Below are 13,728 nucleotides of genomic sequence, written 5' to 3'. Positions count from 1 at the left end.
TGTATCTACGTCACATCCTCCAGACCAGCATTTATCAGTCATGAAGCTGGAATTTAGAATTCTTCCTGTTGGACTCCTTTGTGTATTTATCACTCAGACTTGAACTTGGCAGAAGAAGGGGGCTCACTCCTGGACTGTCCTAAAATCTTATAACATTGCTTAATTATTATTATTATTTTAATATTTATTTATTTGGTTGCATCAGGTCTTAGTTGCGGCATGCAAACTCTTAGTTGCGGCATGCACGTGGGATCTAGTTCCCTGACCGGGGATCAAACCCGGGCCCCCTGCATTGGGAGTGTGGAGTCTTATCCACTGCACCACCAGGGAAGTCCCGCTTAATTATTTTTTATAAAAGCATACATTAACCTCTTCCAAGGAGACAATCTGTGAACTCATGATTTTAATGTCTTCTATACCTTTTTCTAGTATGCCTTGTAGTAGATTCATAACTATTAAAATAAAGTTTGCTGTATAACAGCTAAAAAAAAAAAAAAGAAAGTAATGATACACAGTTTAGAAAATTAAGAGTTTTTAAAAAGAATGATTCCTACAGCCATACTACAGGGAGTCTTAGCATCTAATATACATGTTAAACTGTTGAGAAAATGTGTACAGTATAAAAAAAATTAATACCTGTGCTTTATTAAGCATCTATCAAAGAAAAGACAATGTAGAGAGTGTTTTATAGATATTGTCTCATTTAATATTAGTAGGCACTTGGCCAGCCTTCTTTTCTTTTTTCTTTTCTTTTCTTCCCTTTTTCTTACATTAAAAAAAATTATATTGACCAAGTTGTATCCTCAGGGACTATTAGAAGATAAGAAAAAATGCTCATGATATATTATTAGGGAGAAAGAAAACAAGATATGAAACTATAAATAGTAATTCCAATTACACTACATATATGTGTATGATTCATATACACAAATGTATATAAAAATACAAAGAGAGAGTGTTAGTTACACACAAAAATGCTGATACTGATTTTTCTTTTTGTGGTGGGATTGTGGATAAGCTTAATTTTCCCTCATACTTTTCTGTACTTTCAAAATTTTTACAATGAGCATTTTTTGAATTCTATAATCAGGAAAATAATTAAATTATAGGTCTTAAATGCATAAGATAGCTTGTAAACTTCTTGCTAAATCATCTGTTTTTCTAATATTTTATATTACTTTTTAAAGAGACACAGACTACATGGAGACCAGAATCTGGGAACAAACAATGTTCAATTTTGTATGTTTTTAAAGGCTATTTAATAACATAATTTTCTTATTTTGCATATTAAAAATTTTCTCTATTTCTTTCTTAGTTTTCTCAGTGAAAAGCCTTCTTTAAAGCATTTAAAATCATCAATCTCTTCGTGATACCGCCAAATGTCAATATCTAGTTACATATCACTTTTTATAACATTTTCCCTTTAAAGTGTTTGGGGGACATTGATAGAAATTTCAAGAATGAATAAAATCAGCTTTTTTATTAATATATCATCTTTTACCATATTCATCATATGGTGAAATATATAAAATTTATTCAAAAATCAAGTAGAAAGTTTATAAAATCTGAGTGACAGCACAATTTGATGATTCTGTACTTTTATTTTTGCAGGCATCGCACAGTGAAGATACAATTGAATAACATGTGATATGTTCAAAAACTGTACAACAGGGGCTAGCAAAATACCTCCACATAGGAGATGCTCAACAAACATTTGCTAAACGATTGACATGTCCTCCCAATAAATAAATGCAGTGAGTCATCCGTGTACCAAGTAATATACCAGTATATGAATAAAAAAATATGTTTACCAGAATGACTGTAATCATTTCTTCCTCTCGGTCATATCAAACCCACACTATTTCAATTAAAATGCTTGTGCAGTACCTTGAGTTTCATCATGGAGTCTTGGCATAACTTGTCTCCCCGAGCTGCGGAAACCTCATCAATCCCGATCAGTTTGGCCTTGTACCGGACCCCTTCACCTTTAAACCTCTTTATCAAAGTGGCTTCACTGCGATCCTGACCTAGAAAGAGAGAAATGCAGGATTCAGATAAGTAGGTGTTCAGGGCCCATTGGCTTTAACTATCCGCAGCTCCGAGACTGGTTCTCTGGTTCACCAGCATGCTATGAAAGTCAAACCATTAGACCACGGACAAAAGAATGGTAAGACTCCTGTATGCAAATTCTGGCTCTATCCTTTTAAATCCTCAGGCAAATTACACAGTTCTCTCTGAGACTCCATTTTCTCAGGGAGAAAAAAAAAAAAAAGAGTTAAAAATAACCAATCTCAAAGGGGCATTAAGATAAATAAACATGATGACACGTATAAAGTAGCCAATACGGATTTTGATACACACTAGGTCATCAACAAACGATCATCACCCACTAGGAGTTTATGTCTGACATTCTTGTTAGAATAGTATTAGCCCTGAGCCTCTCCGGCATTTCCAGCATTTAATATGACTCTGGCCCGGGTCCAAGACCCTCCTTACACCCAATTCCATGGGCTGTTTTACAGTGAGACTCCAGAGTAATTGCTTTGTATCAAGCAGTGACTCCGGGGCAATTATCAAAAAATGATTTTACAATGTCTCTTCTGTTAACTCACGCGTGTACAGAAAGAGGCTTCCATACTTCTTTGTACGGTGCGCCCACACCTCGTAACAGCTTTCTCAATCATTATTAGCATAATATTTTGCCGAGACACATCAACCAGAAGTTCAAACACATCCACATAAAATGAAGACAATAAAGTTACTGTGAACTGAGCACATCTTTCTTGTGAGATGTTTCATAAACTTTACCCCCTCTTCACAATGACTCAACCATATCCATTTCCCAGATGACAAAGATGAAGGTCACAGAGTTCAAATAGCTTGTCCACGTTCATATAGTTAGAAAAAAAAAAAAAGAAAGAATACATAGGAATTCAAATCTCTAACTTCGGCAAACTCCCATCAAAGGAGTCACAGGTTGGGGCATTGCTTATGTGGTTCTTAAAACCTGGAATGCCCTAAGGCTTCTGATATTCACCTCCTGGAATATCATTAACTTCAACTTCTGATACCTCCTCTATCATGCCTTCTTTCATCAGTCTGACACTTAGATATGAGGACATTGGAGATAATTCAGCCCATTTCTTCTCTCCACATGATGGACAAACTGAGGCCTTTCCATTATGTGGGGTTGAGAATTATTTGAGGACACACTTAAAATAGACAAAAAAAACAACAGCAATAGCTAACCATCATATAATGCTTTCCTATTGACGAAACATGGCTTGCATTTCATTCATTTATTCATTCATCCCTTACTGAGCATCGCTTCTGTGCCAGATGCTATTACTCACTGGCAACAGATGAATGAGACAAAGTCTATGCCCCTAGAGGCTCAAGTTTTTGATGACTGCAAACAAAAATGTGTAGTGCTCTATGCTAGATGTGTAAGAAGGTATAAGCTTTAGAGCCAGACATCCTCATTTCAAATCACGGCTCTCTCACTTGTAAGCCAACTAAACTATCTGCTAAGTCTCTGTTTCCTTAACTGTTGAATGAAGATTAAATATCTACTTTAGGAGGTATTATGAATAGTAACTTAAATAAGATAGTATGTGCAAAGCATGGATTCACATGGTAAGTTTTCTATAAATGGTAGTTGTTGCCCCTGCTATCAGCTCAGTAAAAGAAGCACATAGAAGATACAAAGCTGAGGACAGGAAAACACAAAAGAAGGACGTCTGCATAGTCAGGCCTGGAACTGTTGTCCCCAAATCCCATTTGGTATTTTTTCTACCGCATCCTTGCTGACTTTTAGCATATTAAACTTCTTGAATTACTTTCCATAAGGCAAATATAACACATGGATGATTCGTCTGAATGTGTAATCAATGTAAAAATTAAGTCTCCGGGATCAGTGAGGGCAGATGTCAGAGACTAAGGCTAACAGCAAAGAGAGGAACATTTGCCTGATATACCCTATACGTACAGACATCCAGCTGTGAGCACCACAGGTCACCTCTCCCTGCATTATTATGCAAGATTTGGTAGGAGTGGCCTACGGTTTGATCTATTTCTTGGGAAGGTTATCTTACTCTACCTTATTCTATCGCAAATACCATCTCTGCCTCTTCAATTCCTGACACTATTTCAGTCACTAATAGCATCCCTTTCACTATTTGGAACTTCCTCCAAAGTTTAAGTATAATAACAATACCAGGTAGGATTTATCATGTCCTGTACAAAGCTCATTATATGCACCAACTTGTTTAGCCCTGGAAATAATCCTAGAGGTAGGTACTATTACTTAGGTTTTATAGACAAGGATCTATATTGAAGGTTTGAGAGGCCAAGTAATTTGTCCAAACTCACTGAGTGGGACCTGAACCCAGATCTGCCTGATGCCAAAGCCCAGGCTTATGGTTTGCTTGTGTTCTGTGTCTTCAAGCCTGTTCTCTTAACCACGATGATTAACTGCTTCTCATCTATTCGACTTCCCTGTGAAGCCCCATCTAAACTTCTACCAAAACTCACCTGGCCCAAATCTGTTGATATTTAATACACTGGCAGCATTAAAACTCCATTGGAGAGATGGCTTGAAAATGGAAGAAACAGCTTCCAGCCTCCAGGTCATGTCCGAAAAATGTCCATAAGTCAGATACAAAGACAGCCTTAAGAAACATTTGTCAGGGCACAGAGCTCTGTTGAGGAGCATGCTTCATAAGAGGAAGCAGAGCTAGATCAGCTGAACGAGGGCAGAGATTAATAAGAAAATATTAGGTCATTTAGAGGAAAGTAGAGAGCCCAATTTAGATTAGGACCCAAGGCCAAGCTGATTTGTATGAAGGGCACTTATGCAGTAGATAATCCGGTTTCTCATTAAATGCTCCACCATTAAAAGGGTAATTTTTCATGAGCACATCTTGAGCAAGGTCTCAAATATATAAGTTAAGAAATAAATAACAGAGATCAGAGCCATAACACTGTTCCTTCAGAGGCACATACGACTTGAGAGTGTGAGGGAGAGTGTCAATCTTCATGCATCCTAAGTTATCATGAATCCCCAGCCTATTTTGCTGAAAGCACCACTGATCCTCTGCTTCAGGATGGACAGAGAAAGGTCATGTATTTAAGGAAAATCAACTATTATCGAGCATTTACGATACCAGTCATTGTGCCAAGAGTTTTACATGCAATGTCTTATTTAATCCTCACATCTGCTCTTTGAGTTAGTCTCTGTCATGAGCCCTATTTTTATAGAAGATGACACCAATGCCCAAAGCCAAGGGCATCGCCTGAATTTTTTTAGATAACAGCTTTATTGAGATTTAATTCCCATACCATTCAATTCCCTCTTTTAAAGTGTACAATTCAGTCGTTTTAGTACATTCATAGAGTTATACAACCATCACTGCTAGCTAATTTCATAACATTTTCATCAACCCAGAAAGAAACCCTGTACACATAAGTAGTTATTCCCCATCTTCCCCAAGCCCACCAGCCCTAGGCAACCACTAATCTACTTTCTGTCTCTATAGACTTGCCTGTTCTGGAGGCAAACTACATTTCATATAAATGGGATCATACAATAGGTGGTCCTTTGTGACTGGCTTCCTTCACTTAGCATCACATTTTCAAGATTATTCCATTTAATAGCATGTATCAGTACTTCGTCTTTTTCTTTCTGAATAATATTCCATTGTATGGATATACCATAACAGCTGATGGACATTTAAACAGTTTCTATTTCTTTGCCATTAAGAATACTGCTACAATGAACATTTCTGTACCAGTTTTTACATAGCCATATTTCTTCAATTCTCTTAGGATTACACCTAGAAGAGAAATTGCTGGGTCATATGGTACCTCTGTTTAACTTTTTGAAGAACTGTCAAGCTGTTTCTCCAAAGTGGCTTCAACAGTTTAGAATCCCACAAGCAAAGTATGAGGGTTCCAGTTTCTCCACCAGCTGTTCTTGCTACATCTCTTATTGTCTTTTTTTTTTTTTTTTAACTTTAGCCATCCTAGTAGGTGTTTAGTGAAATCTCCTCATTGTTGCAGTTTGCATTTTCCTCAGGACTAATGATACAGAGCATCTTTTCATGTGCTCATTGCCCACGTGCTTATCTTCTTTGGAGAAATGTCTATTCAAATATGACAGCCTGAATTTGAACCCAGGTCTCAAGCAAAATGTCATGCTTTTACCCATTAGGCTATGGGGTCTCCTGTGACCTGTCATAGCACTTACTACTTCTCGCTTTGTGTCACAGCTATTTGGATAGATGTCTGATGGAGCCTACAGTAAACTGGCAGATAGCTTTCTCTTAAGGCAAGTACATCACAAGCGCACACACCTCGCCTGATCTTCTCATCCCATGTCCCATTTAATCCTCCAGGGTTACTGAAAGGAGGCATTGCCATCATTGTATGGATAAAGACACTAAAGCCAGAGAGGTAACTGAAGTTATTTCAAGCTGAGCTGTGAACAGAGCTTCATCCTGTCGTACACTGAGGCCTGAGCTCCTCCACTGGGCGGCATGAGCTCTGGATTCAGAGGACCTGAGTTCAAGTGCCACCTCTCCCACCCTGCCCCTAATCGTGTTGCCTTAGGTAAGTTCCTTTACATGTCTTCCACGGCATCTTTCTCTGTTCAGTGCAGATAAGAACAGTTGCTCCCACATAGGGTCATTGTTTAGGTCAAAGAAATGACACACAGACAGCATGTAGGAGTGACAGGCAAACAGTAAGAGCTAGTCAGTGTTGGCCATTGTTATCTAGGTGCTCATACTTCCAGTTTGTCTGGGACAGTCCCTGTTTATACCTTTTGTCCTGACGCTATTATTACTAGCACCCCTCATTACTCTCAAACGTATCCCAGTCTGGATGGTGAATTGTGTGGTCACCCTAATTATATTATCACCATCTTTACAATGCACCGCCTCAGTGTTCTTTGTGCAAGGCACTGTGCTAGCTTTCTGTGGTACCTAGGTAAGTGAAAAGTGTCTCTTCTCCTGTCTGGAAGCCACAATTCAGAAGGAGACACACATAGCTTTACAAAATATGACCAGGACTGTGAATGTCATATAGAGCCGAGGGGAGGAGGAATTGTTTTCTGCCTGGTGAGGAGAGGATTAGCAACAGCTGCAGAGTTGAGATGCCGTTTGAGGGAGGCTGGTGAAAAAGCAGGGATTCAACAGGTAGAGAAGTAAGGAAGCTGCTTTCTAGAGGAACGAAGATTATGGTAATATTCAGAGACAGTGAGTAATTAGGTTAGACTGAGTGTTTCTCAACCCTAACTATGTTTTAGAATCATCTAGGCAGCTTTTATAAATATCACTCCACAGATTTTGATTACATTGATTTGGGGTAAGCCTGAGACAATCGATGTGCTTGCAAAGTACTGTGTTCAAACACATGGCTTGAGTGATGCTGACAAAGGCTGGAGGGGTCTAATCAATGAAGGGCTTTGGAAGCCAAGCTAAAGCTTTTGGGCTTTGTTCTCTAGGCCACAGGAGCTATTTATGTTATGGTCTGTTGTGAGGATTAGATTAAAACAACAGTGTAGCAACATTTGGGGAAGTATAAAGCTCTCTAGTGAGGGCTCACTATAAGTTCTAAGGTGCTAAAGATACAGCAGTGACCAAAATATATAAATATCCCTCTAGTCGTGGAGCTTACATTCTAGTGGAAATGTCAATAGATTATTGCAGTCATTTTCTAATTCTAGTTTAATGAAGAATCACCTGTTTAAAACACACACACACACACACACACCCCACACACAGACACAAAAAACCACATTCCTAAATCCCACCCATTGAGATTCTGAGCCTAGTGGGAGGGACACAGTAGACTGAGTTGATTCAGACTTTCGTAATTCTGGAAGCTCACCAGGAACAGCAAGTGGTCGAACAGCAACCTTTTTATGTAGAAAACTTCTTTGGAGGTGCTATTTTTCAAACTGTGTCCTCAGAATGAGAATTTCAAAACAAAGTTTTGATTTGGGGTTTTCAAATTTATAATAATATTTTAAACATGTTACCAGTTCACAAAGGATAAAAATCAGTAATAATAAAAGACATTACGCAGCAAAGGTATTTTCATAGAGTTTTCTTTGTTTTCTTAAAAGCCCAAGACTTTCTTTTTAAATGTTTCCAAGGGATCTCCTTAAGTGGGAGAAACACTGTTCAGTTGCATTTGTGGCTGGCTGGGTATACATGCCTGGGAGACAGGGAGGGCCTGAGGGGCACCACCTCATTAGTGCTTTCCTACTCACATCAGAGGAAAGGAGCCTAAGCGGAATGGTTTGAAGATTTCTGCCCTGGTGCACTGGCTTTACTAGGTTCCATAAACAAGCAACAGTGATGAACAATCACTATAAGGGATGCTTTGTCAAGAATCTTAATCCAAAACTCTCCAAGTAATCTGAGAATTGAATTTTCAATATACCACTGATTGGAATTCCAAAGGAGGAAGATACAGGGTTTATGACTGGAAACCACATGCCATGGAAGAAAAGCAGTAACTGGCTGGGAAGTAAGGAGGCCTGGATTCAGGTGTGGTCTCTGTTCCTATACCTTCACCTATGGGATTATGTGTAAGTCATTTATCCTCTTGGAGGCTCAGCCTCCCCACGTACCAATGAGCATTCATAGAGAGAAAATGCTCTCCAGAGATCTCTGAGAGCTAACCGTCTATGATGACATTTAAAACTAATATTTAGAGACTCTAACCATGGCCAGAACCGTGTGCTGTGCTTTGTAGAGCTCAGCTTACTGTTAAGGCAATCGTATGTGGGTCCTATCCACATATTTTAGATCCAGAGCCAGAAATTCAGAGAGGTCATGTTGTTTAAATTGATTCACCTCGGTAAGTACTAGAGCCAGGATTTAGTCCCAGGTCTGCCTGAGTCCACAGAAGAAGGTCTCCAGGGCATTTTTCTTTCTTTTTTTTTTTTTTTGTTTTTTTGTTTTAATCACATTTCTATCAGTAAAAGATTTTTGAGCATACAGCTCTAAAATAGGTATATTGCTGTATAACTAAAATGAACCTCCTTAAATATCCTGCAAGGCCCCCATAAATATGGTCCCTGTTGAACTCATCGACCTCATTTTGGACCACCCTCCCTTTTACTTTTCACATTCCTGCCACAGTGGCCTTCATCCTGATCCTCCAACAAGCCATGCTCTGAGCACACTGTGCTCTGCAGTTTTACACCTGTTGTTCTTTGGGCCTTGAAGCCACCACCCTTCCCTATCCTCCCCCCTCCTCTCCCCCCTCCCCTTCGACACCTGAGGTCTCAGCACAACGCCATGTGTCCAGGTGTCTCTATCCCAGAGGTCTACCTGGGATGTCCCCTCTGAGATGTGTCCACAATATTCTCCTGATAATCCCCCTGCCTCCTTGCAACAAATTAATCTCATTTGTAATAATCCGTTTAAATTCCTCCTTCTCATTCCTCTGTAAGCTCCAGAAAGGCCTGGACTGTGTTAGATTTGTTAGCCAAGGTATCCCCGGAGCCTGGCATTTGCCTAACAAATAGACACATTTTCACTCAATTCACTCACAGCATCTATCACAGCACCAGGGCACCTCACTGACTTTGTCTTCATGCCTGTCTCCTCTACGTGTTAGCTCCCTGAGGGTGGGGGCAGGGATTGATTCATCTGTGTTCTCTGAACCTAGCATGGTGCTTGGCAGAAAGTGGACCCACAGTTCCCAGCTGTATTGAATAATTCAATACATGAATGCATTTATTTATTTATTCAAAAGAGGCTAGTGGACTCCCAGAGTCTGGATCACACTGAGAAAGTGTACAGGGTCACTACAAACCCCTTCCGTACAGACTTTATCTCAAATCCACTCCATGAGTGTGATTCACTAAGTCTTCAAGGAATAGAAGTCCTAACGGGATAAAGTAAATATCACACCTGCAGTTAGTTCACTGTTGACTGCACTTCATCCCATTAGGGAAGAGCGGTTCTCAGCCTCATCACAACCTGCTCATCTCATAACCCAGGAAATAACTCTGAATTTAAATGGAGACAGTCCTCAGGGCACCGAGTAAACTCCCCATTTTGCAAAGGCTTCAAGGATGCTGTCAGGAAGAACACCATGTCCCTGTCTTGGAGCAGAAGGCACTGCCAGCGTGGAGGTCCCACACTGGGAGTGACCTTGCAGAAACTTCAACAAAAACAAGCCTCTCTGTCAGAAGTCAGGAGCCCAAAGAAGCAGGCAATTAGCATTTTTCATGACACTGAGGCAGAGAGCCCACAGAATCGACTGGAGTCGTAATCAGTAATCAGTCTCCCACTCCAGGCCGTTCACTAAAGATGGCTAATGGCCAAACAAAAGAGATTTCACACCCAAGACTGTTCTCTCTTTACCTCCCCCACTCATCCCAGATAATGAGCATGGCCACAGAAACCCACACAAGAGCCAAGATTGTTTTTTTCTAATGTGGACAGTCTGGCTGTGGATCCTTTTAATTCTTTTAACTTTTGACAGTTACAGTATTTTCCTGTCTAGTAGAGGTCAACATCAAGATATTTCTTATATCGAGCTGAGTATTCACTCCTCTTTTTTAGATACTTAAACGTCTAAGGAAGTGTCTTAGCTGAGGCTGTTGTAACAAAATACCACACACTGGGTGGCTTAAATGACAGGCACCGATTTTTCATAGTCTGGAGCCTGTGAAGTCCAAGATCAAGGTGCTGGCAGATTTGGTTCTGGGTAAGGTTCCTCTTTCTGGCTTGCAGATGGCTGCCCTCTTGCTGTATCCTCACTTAGTGGAGAGAAAGAGCATCTGCGAGAGCTCTGATCTCTCTTCCTCTTCTTATAAGGGCACTAATCCCACCAAGGGGGCCCCACCCTCATGACCTCATCTAACCCTAATTACCTCCTGAAGGCCCCACTTCCAATACCATCACATTGGCAGGTAGAGCTTCAGTACATGAATTTTAGAGGGTGTGGGGGGAGGAGACACAAACATTCAGTCTGTAACAGGGAGGCTAGAATGAGGAAGAAGGAAGAAAAAGCTGGATAATATCTGAAAACAAGGATGTCTGTCCCATTTCCACATACTGTCTTATTGAAAAGTCAGAACAACCTTGAAGGCAAAGACTGCATCCCATTCAGAGGAAGAGGGGACAGAAGCACAGGGAAGTAGGCTCAGCGGTACAAGGCTATGCTGCCAGTGAGGGGCACGGTTGCCTAACGCTGCGGTCAGAGGCGCGGCAGTAGCTCTGGGACCACCTGTGTGTGTGCGATTCTGGGAAAGGCGTTTAACTTTGAGTGTTAGATTCTCCATCTGTACAAAACTATAGTTATTTGCACTCCTCTCTAGGACAGTTAGAAGAATTACATGAGACAATACACATTTGGCTCTTAGCACACTCCCTGGCACGTGGCAGTCTTTCAGTAAATATTTACTGCATTCCTCCTCCCCACATAATATATTTCACATTAAGTACCAGTGGCCCAAAGCTAACCATAGCAAAGTCATACTGCATTAGAAGTGATGGTCCCAGCTGTTTGGTAACTTTTTTTTTTTTTTTGGTTGCCTGGGAATAAGGGTGCAATTAGGAACAGGATGTTCCTTCCTGAAGGACAGAGGGAGATCACCTTATGAATTATTAACCCAGTACCCAAACTGAGACATCCTCCCTCCTTCTGCATATCTCTGAATTTACTAGGCCATCCATCTTGATGATAAGAAAATCTCAAAGAGGTTTCCCCCCACCCTCATCCCCCAGCCTAGCCAACATCATTCTATCCATTGCTGAGAGAGCTCTATTGTCTGTTAGGTTGTCCAATGTAAGAACAGATTGTGGGGGGAATTTCAGGGCCCAGGAGCAGAGATATCTTATTTTACTTAGAATTCTGTCTTGCCGTTATCCAGGTGTTGATTTGCAATGGACAGGAAATTATGTATGCTGACTGTGTAGGGGAGAATGCTGATTTTTGTGTAATTAACTAGCTGGGTAGTGGGCAGAACAAGGGGAATGACACACTTAGGGGGCTGCTAAAAGGCACTTTTATGAACATGGTTGCTGTCATCATTGCTAAAAGGTAAACTAATTCAAAAGCTAAAATAATATTCAACCTATGACTCATACACACATTTTCTTTACAAGTTCTCCTCTCCGGTACTTCTGGAAAGAACACTGTATAAAGGATATCTGGCATCCATGGGCACCTTTCTGTAGAAAACCAAGTCGTAAGATTCCAGAGATTCTAAGGTGAGGGCCTGGCAATCTGCATTTTCAAAGTTTGGCCAATGATTCTGAGGCAGAGTCAGATTACGAACCACAGAAGTACAAGGCAGGATCCTTTGGTGACCCCACCTGTGACCCAATTCTTATGCTCTGACGGTTGGGCCTTCTTTCAATTTCCTAGTAGACAAAGGTCTATTAGTATTTACTTGGTTCTCCTTTTCTGCGAGCTGTTATTTAATTTTAAAAATCTATTATAAAAATGGTATGACATCATTAATAAGCTCAATAACAGAAGAAAACAATCATTGGCCACGTCATGCCACGCCAACAGATCCTTAGCCCAACAATTTCCTAGCACTGTCCTTGCAAACACCACTTTAAAGTCTCTGTGAAGGGAAACTGAAGAGACTACCATGCTAAGTAAGTGTGGGGTGTGCATCGTGCTCCATGTGGTGACGCCTGGTGCAGCAGAGCATGTTGAGGCAGGAAGGACCTAGGCCCGGGAATCCCCCTAGCTGGACTGTAAGCTCCTGGAGGGCTGGCATTGTCTTCTGTTGTCCTCTCTGTGCATCTCAAACAACTAGGACAGTGCCTGGCATTGAGTGGGTGCTCAAGAAATAGTTGCTGAAGAAGGAAGTATACCGAGTAAGGGAAAGTGCTCTCACTTTCCTTACCCAGAGTTTCCAACACCCTCCCCCAAACATGTAGACATAGTTTTTTCTAACTTTGGAAAGTCAAGTTTAAGTTTTCATCACGGTGCCCAAAGTCTCAGGTGCTATTAAACAGGCTAGTGGCACTACAACCCCTAGCAACGTTTCTCGAACACAAGTCAGGTATAATAGAAAAATAGCCAATCATACCTCCATGTAAGAGGAAGAAGCGTGAGACAGAAAAAGGGAGAAACCTTCCAGTTTTAAGATTAGAAAGACGTCTATAACCCTCCATTGCCGAGTCCTTCTGAAGTCTTCCATGAAGGCCTGGGAGCTTGGTATATCCTGCTAACTTGGGCCTGTCGAGGACTAACCAGCCTGGCTTCTAACCTGCAGCTTTCCTTGTTCACACTTGCTTACCGGCAGCCTGAGGATGGTACACACCATTCGCTTTCTCAGGTCTTTGTATGGCTGGGCTTGGGTCTTTTTCCTAGTGGCCAAGGGGCAGAGAAGGTAAAGCCAGTATGTGCTGCCACTAAGGGTGTAAGGGAATGCACCAGGTGTGCAATATTTTAGCTCATGTTGATGCCACAGTGCAAGGCACAGAATGGGCTTTAAACAATATATATGTTCCCCTTCATTGAACTCTTATCCCTCACAACCTAGCGTGACATGCACTATTAGTCCCTTCTTACAGATGAGAAAATTACGGCTCCAAGAGGTAAAGACTGGCCCAAGACCACAGAGCTCAGAAAAGGCAGAGCCAGGAGTGCTGAAAATCAATGGAGTTAATCCAAAGAAGTTTTAAGGCAAACAGGTGGATGCAGAGAACAGAGCAGTGGTTCCCAGAGGGGAAGGGGCTG

At 41.0% G+C, this 13,728-nt stretch overlaps 1 protein-coding gene across 7 annotated transcripts in view; it reads right to left on the bottom strand.

The window, feature by feature from the left end:
• Positions 1-13,728, bottom strand: part of DAB1 (DAB adaptor protein 1) — a 417,476-nt gene that overhangs the window by 142,064 nt on the left and 261,684 nt on the right. For all 7 annotated transcript variants that reach the window (XM_027108386.1, XM_027108389.1, XM_027108387.1 and 4 more), the window contains one exon: positions 1,888-2,027. In XM_027108386.1, the coding sequence (XP_026964187.1) occupies positions 1,888-2,027 (140 nt within the window). The remainder of the gene's footprint in view (positions 1-1,887; positions 2,028-13,728) is intronic.

Source organism: Aethalodelphis obliquidens, unplaced genomic scaffold (genome assembly GCF_003676395.1).
Source record: "Aethalodelphis obliquidens isolate GAN/ISIS:26980383/991018 unplaced genomic scaffold, ASM367639v1 scaffold9, whole genome shotgun sequence".
Lineage (NCBI taxonomy): Eukaryota > Metazoa > Chordata > Mammalia > Artiodactyla > Delphinidae > Aethalodelphis > Aethalodelphis obliquidens.
Note: the sequence above shows the minus strand (reverse complement) of the source record. Positions and strands in the feature narration are given on the sequence as shown.